Source organism: Diaphorina citri, unplaced genomic scaffold (genome assembly GCF_000475195.1).
Source record: "Diaphorina citri unplaced genomic scaffold, Diaci psyllid genome assembly version 1.1 scaffold621, whole genome shotgun sequence".
In the NCBI taxonomy this organism is placed as follows: domain Eukaryota; kingdom Metazoa; phylum Arthropoda; class Insecta; order Hemiptera; family Psyllidae; genus Diaphorina; species Diaphorina citri.
In genome coordinates this window covers 126,289-142,966 of record NW_007378054.1, presented here as the reverse complement: position 1 = coordinate 142,966, position 16,678 = coordinate 126,289, and the positions used below count along the sequence as shown (strand labels likewise).

At 39.0% G+C, this 16,678-nt stretch overlaps 3 protein-coding genes across 8 annotated transcripts in view; 1 reads left to right on the top strand and 2 right to left on the bottom strand.

Moving 5' to 3' along the window:
• The window catches only part of LOC103510603 (alanine--glyoxylate aminotransferase 2, mitochondrial-like), a 25,008-nt gene extending 18,204 nt beyond the window's left edge, over positions 1-6,804 (bottom strand). The window contains exon 1 of the mRNA XM_026824612.1: positions 6,756-6,804. Within this exon, the coding sequence (XP_026680413.1) occupies positions 6,756-6,789 (34 nt within the window). The 5' untranslated portion in view covers positions 6,790-6,804. The remainder of the gene's footprint in view (positions 1-6,755) is intronic.
• The window catches only part of LOC103510600, a 20,746-nt gene extending 4,273 nt beyond the window's left edge, over positions 1-16,473 (top strand). Inside the window, exons 1-3 of one of the 6 annotated variants that reach the window (XM_026824614.1) lie at positions 8,970-8,988; positions 9,543-9,620; positions 9,929-10,573. In XM_026824614.1, the coding sequence (XP_026680415.1) occupies positions 8,978-8,988; positions 9,543-9,620; positions 9,929-10,196 (357 nt within the window). In that variant the 5' untranslated portion in view covers positions 8,970-8,977 and the 3' untranslated portion in view covers positions 10,197-10,573. Of the gene's footprint in view, positions 1-8,969; positions 8,989-9,074; positions 9,236-9,542; positions 9,621-9,904; positions 10,574-12,946; positions 13,345-15,628; positions 15,873-16,083 lie in introns of those variants that run through there. The other 5 variants (XM_026824619.1, XM_026824618.1, XM_026824617.1 and 2 more) reach the window with 5 other exon arrangements.
• Positions 4,393-5,451, bottom strand: LOC103510602 (alanine--glyoxylate aminotransferase 2, mitochondrial-like). The gene is made up of 2 exons (XM_008475281.3): positions 5,130-5,451; positions 4,393-4,950 (listed from the first exon to the last, which is right to left on the bottom strand). Exons 1-2 carry the CDS (start codon positions 5,415-5,417, stop codon positions 4,651-4,653), a joined length of 588 nt encoding a protein of 195 aa, XP_008473503.1. The 5' UTR covers positions 5,418-5,451; the 3' UTR covers positions 4,393-4,650.
• Positions 16,474-16,678: the final 205 nt, after the last annotated feature.

Below are 16,678 nucleotides of genomic sequence, written 5' to 3'. Positions count from 1 at the left end.
AAAATCGGTCGAGCCGTTTTCTCGTAAAAAGAGGACAAAAATGGGTCTATCAACAAAATAGGCCATTTTCTTCACGTTTTTGAACCGCCGCCATTTTGAATCAGGATGGAATGTGAAAATTTCAAGTAGTCTATGTCACCCGCAGTAGGTACTTTTCTTAACAACCACAAAAAATTTCATCAAAATCGGTTGAGCCGTTTTCTCGTGAAAAGAGGACAACCAAAGGTCCATTTAGCGCAACAGACATACAGACAGAAATTTTTCTAATGTGATTTTTGGAACCGTGGATGCATAAGGAGTAAGAATAACTAAATTTTCCCTGTCGCGTATAATATCTCTAGTAGCGCGGTCAAACTTTCTTGACTTGGCGGGGCGGAGCGCTACCGCGCTCCTTAATTTCAAGATTCTAGGCAATGTACAGACAAATCTACAATTTTATTTATATAGATAGACTAGTGGTTGACCTGTCCTTTGTACGGGACCACCACACACACCACAACCATCACACAAACACCACACCCATCACACACATCCCACCACACACCACACCCATCCCACCACATACACACCACACCCATCCCACACACTTCCACTACACACATACACACACATGGTCGCGCTACGCACTCCCTGACATGTCCCACAAAGCAGCATAATAGGCATAACTTTGAACCACCGCAATTTTGAATCAGGATGAAATGTGATAATTTTACGTAGCCTATGTCACCCCAAGTACTCTTCTTAACAACAACAAAAAAAATCATCAAAATCGGTCGAGCTTGTGAAAAGAGGACAAAAACGGGTCTATCAACAAAATAGGTCATTTTCTTCACGTTTTTGAACCGGCACCATTTTGAATCAGGATGGAATGTGACAATTTTAGGTAGACTATGTTACCCCGAGTACTCTTCTTAACAACCACAAAAAATTTCATCAAAATCGGTTCAGCCGTTTTCTCGTGAAAAGAGGACAAAAATGGGTCTATTAGGCTATTTTCTTCACGTTTTTGAACCACCGCCATTTTGAATCAGGATGGAATGTGAAAATTTCAAGTAGGTAGCCTATGTCACCCAGAGTACTTTTTAACAACCACAAAAAATTTCATCAAAATCGGTTGAGCCGTTTTCTTGTGAAAAGAGGACAACCAAAGGTCTATTTAGCATAACAGACAGACATACACACATACACCAATACAGACAGACAGACAGATATTTTTCCAATGTGATTTTTGGATACATAGGGAGTAAGAATAACTAAAAATTTCACGATTCTAAGCAATATACAGACAAATCTACAATTTTATTTATTTTCTTCTGCTAGTGTCATGTCCAATTCCGAACGTTGACGATCATGTTGCTGATTTCACTTCTGTCTCTGGCCGCTCTAAACAATGCTACACTGGAACACTCGTACCACTCCCTCAAATTTCCCAGCCATGATGTTCTCCTTCTGCCTGTGATCTTTCCTTATAGTATGATTTGCAGCAATCCGTACTTCTGCTCATTCCTCATTATGTGTCTGAAGTATTCCAATTTTTTCTTCTTCACCAGGTGTACCAATTCTACTTCTTTGTTCACTCTTGCCATGACTTCTGTATTTCTGACCTTGTCTTTCCAATTTTATTTATATAGATTGCAAAATAATCAAAATTGAGAAATTGATTAATCTAAAAAAAATATTGATTACTAGTGGTTGACCCATCCTTTATACGGGACCACCACACACACACACACAAAGACACCACCACACACACACAAAGACACCACCACACACACACAAACACACCCCCATACACACACCACACCCATCACACACATCCCACCACACACACACCACACCCACACACCCATCCACCACACACACACACACCACCACACACACCCATCTACCACACACACCCACCACACACATCCCACCACACCCGTCCCACCACACACATACCACACCCATCACACACATACCACCACAATCTTGAATGACTTGATGTGAGAAAAAAGGTACATATTATGAGATTCATTAAGGAATTACATAGGGTCCCATTTCCGGTCTTTACAGTAAATATCCTTCTATCCTACCTGATTTTTGTGCTTCGCAACTCATTCGGATCAAATAATGAAAGATGGAATTTTGTATTTTTGTACTTCGTAGCTACGTAGGTACCCGCCCCACCACACACACATCCATCACACACCCACCCACCACACACACACCACCCACACCACCACCCACCACACACACCACCACCCACCACACACACCACCACCCACCACACCCACCCACCACACACATACACACACACGGTCGTGATACGTGCTCCCTGACATGTCCCACAGAGCAGCATAATAGGCATAGGTAACTTTGAACCGCCGCCATTTTGAATCAGGATGAAATGTGATAATTTTGAGTAGCCTATGTCACCCGGAGTACTTTTCTTAACAACCACAAAAAATTTCATCAAAATTGGTCGAGCCGTTTTCTCGTGAAAAGAGGACAACCAAAGGTCCATTTAGCGCAACAGACATACAGACAGAAATTTTTCTAATGTGATTTTTGGAACCGTGGATGCATAAGGAGTAAGAATAACTAAAAATTTCACAAAATTGGTCGAGCCGTTTTCTCGTGAAAAGAGGACAACCAAAGGTCTATTTAGCGTAACAGACAGACATACACACAGGCAGACAGAAATTTTTCTAATGTGATTTTTGGAATCATGGATGCATAAGGAGTAAGAATAACTAAAAATATCACGATTCTAAGCAATGTACAGACAAATCTACAATTTTATTTATATAGATACCCAACCCTATCAAGGATTTAGCTCTACTAACGGTGATGCATTAGAATTTTTTGTATGTTAGCATTGTTAGCCCTTCTATAATTGCCGAAAGGGATAAGGGGAGTAAAAATATCATTACCGTTTCTGCACCAGATGGCAATTCCCCTGGAGGTGGAGTCCCCAGCACAGATTTCAAACCACTCTTGAAATATTCCATCTCTCACCAGCTAGACGTTAATTGGGACTGGAGCTATCTTTCACTTTCCATTAATATCAATGATTCTGAATTTAGTATAGAATAGAATACCTTTTATTAAAAGAAATAAAATCCTTTTTTGTAATTTCGCACAAACTATGAACAACACTTTCAAAGAACAGAAAAACAGTAGAAGTAGAACGTGAACGTACTAAGTAACCTAAACCTACTAACGACAGACGACACTAACGTTAACGTTTAACGTAGGTCGTAGCGTAGATTCGTAGAACACTTCAACACTTGTTGACTTGTTCAATCCAATCAGTTCAATGTTTCACTCAGTGTTGCCAGATTGATCCTCCCAAATTACCGTACACTGCTAGAAAATGGAGCAGTTGCAAATGGGTAAAAATTACAAATAAATGGTCGATTCCTATGTAAAAAGTTGGGAAAAATCCAAATCTGAGGTCGAAACTCCGAAATAATAACTGTAAACGATCGAAAATTCAATTTTCATTTTCCGTTCTAATGAAGATGTGTGACGTCAGACTTAACGCAGTTGCTATTTTCGTCCGCTAGGTAGCGCCAGTATCCAAGCGCGCTAGCGGAGGAGCAGAAAGAACTGTGCACAAACACATTAATGCGTTGCCTGCGAGGGAGCTTTGCTAGGGACATTTGATGTGACGTCATCGCCTACGGGAGCGTATGCCGTGACGTCAAAGTTCACGATTTACCGGCATTTTTTTCATCGATTTATCTCGGGATCTGAGTCGTAGAAGAAAAAGAAAAATTCCATTGGTCCTCAGTTTTTCTGCTCTATGACTTTGAAACATCGCCCAAGTATTAAGCGCAACTGATCTATTTGAAAACTGCTAGAAATATCGTAGGTACATTTTTACTTCTCCTGGCAGTGTTGCCAGACTGGTCAGCTGAGATTACCATACAATTTTACTGAAAATACCGCACTTTACCGTATGCCACTTTTGTAAAGTCGTACATTTTTAGTCCGTCCTCCCTTTATTATTACAATAGAAATAAAAAGGTATAAGGGACGGACTATTATATTCGCTTCGGTGTCTGTCTGTCAGTCTGTCCGTCAGTCAGTCAGTCTGTCCCCATAGAAGGACTTATCCAAACCTGGTCGACCTATATATATCAAATTAAAGGTCTTTTTACCAGGATCACGAAAATGGTGGTGCAAATTTTGTCCAAAAAACATAATAATAATAATAATAATAATAATAATAATAATAATAATAATAATAATAATAATAATAATAATAATAATACAAATCTTTGAACTTTTTCATTATAAAAATTGAATTTTCGACCTTTTACAGTTGTTTTTTCGGAGTTTTGACCTCAGATTTGGATTTTTCCCAACTTTTTACATAGGAATCGACCATTTATTTATAATTTTTACCCATTTGCAACTCCTCCATTGAGTATCTACTTTAATCAAGTATAGCGACCACTGGCGGCATTTCGAGTGTAAAAAGATTATTGAAATATGGAAATTGATTGCAAAGAAAGCACTTTGAACTTTTAGTAGGTAATGCTGTGATATCCACGAAAGTAGTGAAAAAATCTCTGCTTTAACAGAAAGGATTCAAGATTTGATTTGTCGGTACTTTTGTTCCAAATGCATAGTGCAAAAAATAATGTCACGAGCCCTTCTTTATACAACTCGTAGATATCCAATAATTTGAGCACTCACTTGTTTACAATTATACTGTAATTCTTCATCTTTGATAACATCCAGTACAGTACTAGCAATGACACATCCTACTGGATTACCACCAAATGTGTTGAAGTGAGCCGCCTTGGTAAGAACTTGCGCTATTTCTGTTGTTGTTACTACAGCGCCCATGGGGAATCCATTAGCAATGCCCTTAGCCATAGTGACAATATCGGGACTCACACCATGCATTTCAAAACCCCAGTAGTTATCTCCCGTCCTACCAAATCCAGTTTGAACCTGAAATGAATACGGAGATCATTAACTTTCATCAGCTGTATAACTGGAGCTGCAATCTGCATATAGCTGATGAAACAACACATTTTTGAACGAGAAATTGGATTAGCAGTCCATTGATAACAATTAACAAACGCCTTGCTTTTAAATACCCGTTGATTCACTCTTATCCCTACTCTTACCTCATCACTGATGAACAATCCATTGTTAGACTTGATGAGTTCGTATGCTCTACGTAGGAAATACCGGGGAAACTCTTTGACTCCAGATACACCCTGTATGGATTCCGCTATAAGAGCCGCAGCTCCTGTGATGGGTACATTATATTGGAATGCATTGACCAGTTGCTCGTAGAACTTGTTGCTGGCTTCACACTGGTTGAGAGGACATGAGCAATAGCGTGTTGTCTGTATAGGGGAGTAACGGCAACGTTGTCCTCCCCAGATACCACGGTACACATCCGGGTGCATCGCCTGAGATAGAAATAGAATCTTTACTGCAAGTTGTCCTCCCCAGATACCACGGTACACAGGGAACGCGAATGGGATATGGGAAAAATCGGAAACTCCCGAAATTACAAACCATTCCCGAGATATTGACGTTTTTTTAATTCCCCATAAGTATTACACAGGGAACACCGTTTGAGGCCAGAGAAACTTTTCCTACGTTTTTCTCTCGCTTTTTTTTTTTCTTTTTTTTTAAGAGGTTTGACAAAGGGAACTGTAACTGCTATGGTCTTATCGTCCCGAAATCGAAGAGAGAAGGAAGACAGGATAAGAGAAAGCCAGCCGTTCCGAGAACGAACATTATCTCTTCAGGATAAAATCCGCCCCGGGCGGGAATCGAACCCGCGGCCTAGCGCTTACAAGGCAGACGTACTACCAACTAAGCTAACTAGGCTGGCAACCCTCTCTCGCTTTTAGTTTTCAGTTTTCGTTTCTTCGAACGCCAGCCTAGTTCAAGGCAGACGTACTACCAACTAAGCTAACTAGGCTGGCAACCCTCTCTCGCTTTTAGTTTTCAGTTTTCGTTTCTTCGAACGCCAGCTTAGTTGGTAGTGCGTCTGCCTTGTAAGCGAGCACCCAGTGCGAGTCTTAACTTAATACTCGTACAGCCGCTTGTGTAACTGACTGACTGACTCATACTAATTCTAACACGTCAGACTTAACGCAGTTGCTATTTTCGTCCGCTAGGTAGCGCCAGTATCCAAGCGCGCTAGCGGAGGAGCAGAAAGAACAACAAATTAGGTAGGTACATACCTAGGTACTGATTTTCTCTAATCACTACGGGCTAAAAAATTCCCGGATGGACGGACCCTGCTTGTTATTACTATCGTAATAATAAATGAAGGACGGGCTAAAAATCAGTACTTTAGTAGGTACCTTTTGAGGTCAAAATAGATCAGTTGCGCTTACTTGGGTGATGTTTCAAAGCCATAGAGCAGGAAAAATGAGGACCAACGGAATTTTTCTTTTTTTATAAATCGATTTAAAAAATACCGGTAATACGGTAAATCGTAAACTTTGACGTCACGGCATACGCTCCCGTAGGCGATGACGTCATAATTCATGACTCCCGCTTCGTTTGTTTTTGCGCAAGCGTTTCTGCGCATTTTGACGTGAAATCTGACGTCACACGGTCACAACTCTTTGAACTTTTTCATTAGGACGGCAATTGAAAATTAAATTTTCGAACTTTTACAGTTATTATTTTTTTTTTTTTTTTTCGGAGTTTTGACCTTAGATTTGGATTTTTCCCAACTTTTTATATAGGAATCGATAATTTATTATTTTATTTATAACTTTTACCTATTTGCCATTTGGCCATTTGCAACTGCTCCATTGAGGGATTCCTGGGATTTTTTTGGGCTTTGTCTGGGATTTTATGGTAGTCCCGTTATCCCGTAAGAACGAGTGGTACCCGCTCAGTCACCAGAACACAGAACACTGGTTGATGCAACCATCAACTGGTTACTGGTTTCTTTTCATCAAGGAGCTTACTTAAAACTTAAAAGAAGTAAACTCCTTGGAGTCCTTGGGTTACTTCTAAACTCCTTGGGTTTCATCGCTTCGCTTACTTAATTCGCTTAGCGCTTACGCTTAGGTACCAAGGTACCCTTAGCGCCTTAGCCCTTACTACCCTTACTCTAAGCTGAGCGTCTGCCTGCTGAGCGAGTGAGTCAGTGAGTGGAGTGGTACACAGACTCTTTCACCCGTATTACTCAGGTTAAAAGTTATAACTTCATCATGAAGATGTCAACTTATCTCAGCTTGCTTGTTGTAGTTTTTATTGCAAGTGTTTGTTCATGTAAGTATTGTCAGGATAGTTGATATTGTCTTTAAGAAAAAATACTGGCTTTAGGAGTGTTCTAAATATAGTTTTTTTTTAAAGAGGTTTGACAGAGGGAACTGTAACTGCTCTGGTCTTATCGTCCCAAAAGCAAAGAGAGAAGGAAGACAGGATAGGAGAAAGCCAGCCGTTCCGAGAATGAACATTATCCCACAGGATAAAATCCGCCCCAGGCGGGAATTGAACCTGCGGCCTAGCGCTTACAAGGCAGACGCACTACCAACTAAGCTAACTAGGCTGGCTAAATATAGTTTTGCAGACCACAATGTGAAAAAAGCCAGAAAGCCACCAAAACCAAAAACACAGGAATAGGTTTGTAAAGTTCCAGGGTAATTGTCTAGAAGCTAGAAGACAAGTTGAAAAATTGCAACAAACTTTCTACATAGAAAAGCGAAAATAATTGCTTCAAGAGTGTTCTAAAGGTAAATTTAAGGCTATGAATGTTAACAAGCTGGGCCCATCCCTCAAGGAATTTTCTAGCCTGTAGTTTATTCAATTGTGGTTAAAGAAACTCAGTAGGTACTTAAGTATGCACCTAGGTACCTAATTTGTTTAATATTAAGTTTATTATTATTATTGATTTGATTTTTGATTTTACTTTCATGTATTGATTTAAAATCAAGACTAGAGCCCGTTCTCCCTTTATTCCTTTAATTGGAAGGTCCAATTACTAATTACATCTGAAAGTAATTAGTAATTGAAATTTCCAATTACTTCTTACGATTACCTTTAAGTCACCCATCCATTTATTGGCCTTGCTTGGCGTAGCTTAACATAGGTGATGCTAAAACCGGTCTTAAATTAACGACTGAAGTCTAAAGTGTTATCTAAAACTTTCTTGCTTTGAGTTCATGGGTTGTCACGACAAAATTTGAGATCAGAGCTCATTTGTTTGAGAAAATGTGAAAAAATCCCCCAAAATTTTTTTGGCTCTATGGTTTTCTGGACAAAACTTGCAACACCATTTTTGTGTTCCTGGTAAAAAGACCTTTAATTTGATATATAGGTTGACCAGGTTTGGATAAGTCGTTCTATGGGAACAGACAGAGTGACAGACAAATGACACCAAAGCGAATACAATAGTCCGTCCACTATACGTTTTTTTTATTACTATTGTAACAATAAAGGAAGGACAGACAAAAAAGTGAACAAAATTATTACAAAGTAAGAAATTATTCAAGGAAAGGCAAAGAGAAATCGCCTCACAGAATAGGGATTTATGCTGTGAACTCATTAAAGAGGAAATGTACTGTCTATTACCTCACCCCAAAAAATACCACTTTGTGGCATAAAAAAAGACCCTGCCATATCATTCTCCCCAAAATTAATCAAGTCTCCAAAATATAAACAAAAATGTCACCCCACCATTAAAGATTAGAAATCAGTTTTGCACCCCACTTTTTTTTTTTTCATTTCATTTGTGTGCTAGGTACTCCTTCACGTGGTACCTACCTTTCTTTCCCCTCATTGCACTCCTCTTTACTCTGATCCAGAGTTGTTAAAAAAGCAATTCCCATTACAAATTACAGACACAATTACATGTAATTGTAATTGAGATCGCAATTACAATTACATTCAAATGTAATTGTAATGGCAACTACAATTACTTTTGAGAGTAATTGAAATTGGTCCATCGATTACTAATTACATTAAATGAAATTGTAATTTAATTGTTGAAGTCATGATGATCATGTAAGTAACAAGGAAGACTCGCCCTCACAGCCAAATCAGAATGAGATACCCTGTAATAGTACTCTGGTAAGTAATGAGACAAACCTGTGCTCAAAGAAAGAACGCTCTAAGTTACGTTTATTTACAAACGGCCACTATTACAGTTATGAATAAACAGAAGAATAAATCTACAACTATTCGTGCTATATTTGACAGCGGTTCTACCCAGACCTACATTACTAAGCGGTTATTCAAAGCCCTGGGTTTGGTAAGTGGGCAGGTTTGTAAGACGAACATTTATACTTTTGGTTCAGCTCAGCCCAAGACGTTGGACATAGAACGGACTCACTTGTCCGTACGTACAGAACAGGATAAGTACATTGATATACTATACATGTAGGTGATGTCGTGCCGCTTATCGTCGGGACTCACACAATGGATAAGTGTGACGGTGTAGGTACTTATTGATAAAATAAAAGAGAAATACAAGTTGGCTGATCAGTGTTACGTCACTGGTAAGTTTGAGTACCTTGACTTACTGATTGGTAATGATATGTATCATGACTTTATTACAGGAGAAAGACTTACAGTTCACAGTCCGATCTGTTCTTGCTGAACTCAGCGTTTGGGTTTATTCGATGTGCTTCTCAGTGGTAAGTCCAATCAGCTGTTGCCAGTAGGTGAGAATGGAAGGACATGTGTAAGTTTTAGTTTATATAACAGTGATGATATTTTACCGACATGTGACAATAGTTCCCAGGAAAACCTTTCAGGAAGAAGTAAGAAATGAAAAGGTGACTACAACGGTAAGGGTAGTTAGTCATGGAGTAGTAAGACAGAGCATAGCTTAGAAAAGCTTTTATACAGAGGTTCAGTCCTCTTGGTGACATTGTGTTCAATATTGATTTGTTATGAAATTTACAAATATTATGGTTAGTTCTGTTTTCGCTTCAACCTCAAGGTATCCCCATAAGCAAGATGATTGTGTCTCTGGATATCACACAGGAAGCCAAACTCTGGCTAGTAGACGTTTCCATTATTGGTTATCTGAGGTGGACAAGCACACAAGATTTAAGCAGGGAAAGGTATGCTCTATTGAACCAAAGGTTGGGGAGTTTGTTTTAATCAAAGATTCAAAGAAGAGAAACTACCTAGAGCTTGCTGGCCTTACGGTGTTATCAGAAGTCTCAAGTATAGTCAGGATGGTAAAGTTAGGTCAGTTGAGTTAGAATTGCCCAGTAACAGGTTCATCATTAGGCCAATCTCTCTATTGTACCCCCTAGAATTTGACATCTAGCTAGCCTCTTATTATTGTGATTGTATTAGTTAGCTAGGCATTTTCTCCCCTACTATGTTTGTAATTTTTGACTTGATCGAAGTTCCCAATAGTTTGACTTTTCATGTGTATTAGCTTTCTTTGCTTTGCCGTGGGCAGTGTCGCGAACGCGAGTTTTGTTTCCATAGACACTGCCATGGCAACGAAATAGTTGACAGGGTTTAGATTTTTCTCATTCTCGGATTTTAAAAATATCGATCTGCTCCAGCTGCAAGTTTGTAAATTTTATTGCTGAAAATACAAGAAGTTCCTTTTGTTTCTGAGTTTTGACAACAAGATCTTCATTCTTTCAAGTTTAAATAGAACCTCCAATGTATGTCGGACACCCCCCCCCCCGGTACATCAGTGTTTGGATCCTTCACCCTTGCCCCCCTCCCCCCTCGACAAAATCCTGGATACGGCCCCTGCGTGTAATAATAACACAGTGGCGTGCTCAGGTCGGAACACTGGGTGTATTGTAAACTCCAGGAAAAACGTAGAAAAATTAAACTATGTAGGTACGATAACTTTAAAAAGTTATTCTTGACACGGGCGAACAGATAAACAGGTGGTCTCTTATATCCAGACAATGGCTTTTATTATCAAGTAGCTGTGTACACACTGACTGGTCTATGAGTACCTTCACCATATGTAGCTAACCTTTTTTTCCGATGTAAGCCTAAAACGTCAAATACATCGTACCGTGTCACCCGTGTACTCACATAATCAGTTTAAACCAGGGTTTGTCAACCCGCGGCCCCGCGAAAGACTCTAGATTAAGGAGCGCGGTTAGCGCTCCGCCCCGCCAATTCAAGAAAAGTTTGGACCGCGCTACTAGAGATATTATACGCGACAAGAAAAGTAGCCGTTTTCCAGGTAGTTAGTAGACAGGAAAACTACAAATGAATGGAAGAAAAACGGAATTGCGTGTGTGTGTTGGGGCATGAAAGAAGACCCAGTTGGAAAAAAAATGTCAATCAAAAATCGGTTAAGTTTAGCCGGAGATATTTGACTTTGAAAAACGTCCAAATATTTTTCATCATTTTCTGCTGTTGCTTCCGCTTCTTCTTTGACGTTGACCCGCTCTACAGCCTAAACCACTTGACCGATTTTTGATGGTTGATGGCTCATTTTTTTCTCGTGAGAGTGGTAGGTGTGCCTTTTCATATTTTCAAAGGCAACCCAAAGGGCCCCTTCTCGGCCTTTAAATATTTGGATAAAAGAGTGACTTTTGGGGGAAAATTTCCAAATTATAACGCTCGAGTTGATAATAAGGAAGTTATTGGTACTACGTAGAGTCAAAAAGTCGGAGTGGTCCGAAGTGGGTAAGGAGTGGTGGTTCCTTCCTGACAAACTGCTGAGCGGGTGGGATGGGGACAAGACGGACAGACGACACCGAAGCGACATACAATTACCCCGCCCCTTATACCTATTTAGTCCGTCCTTCCTTTATTTTTTTACTAATAATAAAAGGTATAGTGGACGGACTATTGTATTCGCTTCGGGTGTCGGTCTGTCCTGTCCGGTCTGTCTCTCTGTCTGTCAGTCAGTCTGTCCCGCCATAGAAGGACTTATCCAAACCTGGTCGATCTATATATCAAATTAAAAGGTCTTTTTTTACCCAGGATCACGAAAATGGTGGGGTGGCAAATTTTGTCCAGAAAACCATTAAAGCCAAAAACCAAAAAAACTGGTTTTTTGCGGGATTTTTTTACATTTTCTCACACAAATGAAGCTCTGATCTTGAAATTTGTCGCGCGACGACCTATGAACTCAAAGCGAGAAAGTTTTAGATAACACTTCAGTCGTTAATTTAAGACCGGTTTTAGCGTCACCTATGTTAAGCTACGCCGAGGAAGGCCAATAAATGGATGGGTGACTTGAACATTATATTGGGAATAAAGGGAGAACGGGCTCTAGTCTTGATTTTAAATCATTACATAAAAGTAAAATCAAAAAATCAAATCAAGAATAATAATAAACTGAATATTAAACAAATTAGGTAGGTACATACCTAGGTACTGATTTTCTCTAATCACTACGGGCTAAAAAATTCCCGGATGGACGGACCCTGCTTGTTATTACTATCGTAATAATAAATGAAGGACGGGCTAAAAATCAGTACTTTAGTAGGTACCTTTTGAGGTCAAAATAGATCAGTTGCGCTTACTTGGGTGATGTTTCAAAGCCATAGAGCAGGAAAAATGAGGACCAACGGAATTTTTCTTTTTTTATAAATCGATTTAAAAAATACCGGTAATACGGTAAATCGTAAACTTTGACGTCACGGCATACGCTCCCGTAGGCGATGACGTCATAATTCATGACTCCCGCTTCGTTTGTTTTTGCGCAAGCGTTTCTGCGCATTTTGACGTGAAATCTGACGTCACACGGTCACAACTCTTTGAACTTTTTCATTAGGACGGCAATTGAAAATTAAATTTTCGAACTTTTACAGTTATTATTTTTTTTTTTTTTTTTCGGAGTTTTGACCTTAGATTTGGATTTTTCCCAACTTTTTATATAGGAATCGATAATTTATTATTTTATTTATAACTTTTACCTATTTGCCATTTGGCCATTTGCAACTGCTCCATTGAGGGATTCCTGGGATTTTTTTGGGCTTTGTCTGGGATTTTATGGTAGTCCCGTTATCCCGTAAGAACGAGTGGTACCCGCTCAGTCACCAGAACACAGAACACTGGTTGATGCAACCATCAACTGGTTACTGGTTTCTTTTCATCAAGGAGCTTACTTAAAACTTAAAAGAAGTAAACTCCTTGGAGTCCTTGGGTTACTTCTAAACTCCTTGGGTTTCATCGCTTCGCTTACTTAATTCGCTTAGCGCTTACGCTTAGGTACCAAGGTACCCTTAGCGCCTTAGCCCTTACTACCCTTACTCTAAGCTGAGCGTCTGCCTGCTGAGCGAGTGAGTCAGTGAGTGGAGTGGTACACAGACTCTTTCACCCGTATTACTCAGGTTAAAAGTTATAACTTCATCATGAAGATGTCAACTTATCTCAGCTTGCTTGTTGTAGTTTTTATTGCAAGTGTTTGTTCATGTAAGTATTGTCAGGATAGTTGATATTGTCTTTAAGAAAAAATACTGGCTTTAGGAGTGTTCTAAATATAGTTGGCCAGCACCTGAGAGCTATGTCTAACTGATGAGTTCCAATAAGAACGAAACGCGTCTTAGGCTGCTCCCAGGTGTTGGCTAAACACCTTCCCAAATGTTTTTTTGGTGGATGGCGAGGTGATATCTTTTTAGCTAAAGTTCACAACAAAAAATACTCCATCTATCATTTAGAACAAAACGAAAAAAAGGTAAAAAGGTGCATTTCTGACTGGACTTTGGTGATGGGGGTTTACCCCTCCATTTGACGACAAGCTACCCACCTACTCATATTACCCTCACCTCATTTGTAATGGGTAGTTGGAATCCTAATTACAATGTAATTAACTACCCATTACATCAAATGTAATCAGAATTGCGACTTCAATTACTTTCCTAGGAATTAGTAGTTGGTCCTATCAAATACAATTACTTCGTGAAATGTAATGGGTAATCGCCAGTACATTTAGTACGCAGTAATTTGTAATTGCCCAAACTGATTACAACTACATGAGCTAGTAATTAGAACTAGGAATTAATTCCATCAAGTAATCATTACTTCACAACTCTGCTCTGATCTCACTTCTGCTTCACTGCACTGGTGGCGTGCCATCAATTTTAAGTTTAAGAATTCCACACTGTTGTAAGTTGTAACACTTTACCCTATCCTCCTAAAGAAACTAAATAGAAAGATAGATACATAAAGAGTTAAAGAAAAGAATGAATAGAAAGAATAAACCTAAGGAAAATTAAGGTTGCTGGCTGTTTTCTGGAAATACCACTGAGTAAGCTTGAAACTCAGAGTCAACCCGATGGCACTCCCAGCAACCAACTGACCTGGAATCGGACACCACTAATTATTATTATTATTATTATTATTATTATTATTATCATTATTATTATTACTATTACTTTTTTAAAATATATATTTATTTATTCATTTGGGGTTTGATCACACCAGCATGGGTAAAAAATCGGCTTGGCCGATGATCTAGCAATGCTCCCCGGAATCGCACCCTCCACCTTAGAGAGCAGCACCCCGAACAGCACCTACCAGCTATGTGAACCCCGACCGAAATTCCAGGTGCCTGACAGGACCCAGTTCCCTACTGCCTACTCCGGCCGGGAAAACACTAAAAAACCCATGCTTGTGAGACCAAACACCAAGTTTAGACACAAGCTTTACAAACAAGCAAAAATAAACATGTGAACTGATATATCTGATCTGATGTTACTACATCATTCATGAAGGAAAAACATTATGAAATGATTTGTCACACAGTTCATTTCAATCACTTTGTTGATTCACGAACTTTGCGAATTTCGTGAATTCGCGAAAAATGGTCTTAATCCTAAATCTGATGTTACCACATGATTTATGAAGGAAAAACACTGTGAAATGATATGTCACAATTGTCACATAGGTACATTTCAGTTAGTTTTGATGTTCGCGATTTTTCGCGGAATTTGCGAAACCGCGAATCGCAAAAAATGAATGAATAGTCCAGTGTACATGAAATTTTACGTAGAATGATAATATGTAAAAAAAAATTGAGGGGTCTCATTTGAAATTCCAAAGTTGGGACCAAGTTCGCGGTTTTCGCGAATTTCAATATTGCCAAAAAGTTCTTTGCAAAAATTAAAGAGATACGGTTTTCTGGACAAAATTTGCACCACCATTTTCGTGTTCCTGGTTAAAAGACCTTTAATTTGATATATAGGTCGACCAGGTTTGGATAACTCCTTCTATGGGGACAGACCGACGACACCGAGGCGAATACAATAGTCCGTCCCTTATACCTTTTTATTACTATTGTAATAATAAAGGAAGGACGGACTAATGAATATTTTTTCGAGTCCAAATTTTGGGTCGAAGAACCTTTTTTAATCGATTTTGAGCACATCTGTCATTTACCGATTTTCACAATCTTAGAAGAAGAAAAAACTTAAAAACATGCAACTCTTTTGAATATCTTTCAGAACCGTTTCCGATTTACTGGAGAATGTAACAATCCAGAAGCTCAAATCAGATCCTGTCAAACTGCTGGAACGCAATTCTTAATCACCAATCAGAAGTTCAACATCACCTACAAGAAATGTCCGGGAATGGCTGAGACTTTTGATGGAGGTAATACCTGCACTCGGAAAAATATGCCCTAAAACCTGATTACAGACCTTGTCCCCCTTATTAAGATTTTTTTTCCTTTTTTTTTTTTTTTTTTTTTTTTTTTTAGTGTCTACTGTGTGGGGCTGTACAATTCCAACAGTGATCAGAGGATCCTGGTTTTCTTGGGAAAATGGTAAAAAGACTACAACAGAAATCAATGCTGCAACCATGACAGGCCGAGGTGTGTGTGTTGACATGAAACAAGACTTTCATGTGAATTACACATTTGTATTTCAGCATTCAGAAGACAGTTGCTACCATTGTATCAAATTCCTTGTGAGAACTGTCAATGTTCTGGAAAAAATGGACAGTAAGTATTAATCAGAAAATACCCTCTTCTTTCATTGTAAGTTAGAAAGATAAACGACTCTCATGTGTTCTAGAAGTAACACAAACCTCTTCCATTAAGGTTAAAAACAGTAATGTGAAATTTGTTCTGTAAGTTAGACTAGGTAGGTATCTAGAAAAAAGTCAAGAAATAATGAACAAAAAATTGAAATGTTGCCTGATTTTGCTTTCCAGCTGGTTGTGTGACATTGAAACCTGAAGAAGAACCTACCATAGAACGGGTATGTAAGAAACTGGCTTCGGACCAATCTCTCATTACTTTGTTCTCAGAGAATTATGTCCCAGTCAATTGCAGATCCAGTTTAGAAGGAGTGTGGCAGTTTGCTTATCAGGTAAATTTTGGAATTTGGTGGTTTGATGGGGGGATCTGACTTGCGTCCCGACTGTGAAATCCGAGATGCGTCCCTGTTGTGTGTACTGACCTTTGAGGCCTAACTAGAGATGGAAAAAAGGAAAACTCACTTCATTTTAAAGTCTCAGGAATAATAATTAATAATAGTTTTATTTTTAATAAAAAGAACAGAAGGAAATTCTGGAAAATTCACATTTTTTCTGACCCGAAAATCTGCCAATATTTTTTAGGTTATGTTTATGTTTTTATGTGTGTAAGCCGCGTACACACTAATCTCAACAGTCCCATTTCTGAAATTTATCATCCGAGTTGCGTCCCTGAGCTAGAACCATGTACTTCACTACTTCATATAGTTATGTTATCCTAGTTTGAAGGTATACATGTAGTACAGGGTTCTCCTTTAAGATTTTTAATTTG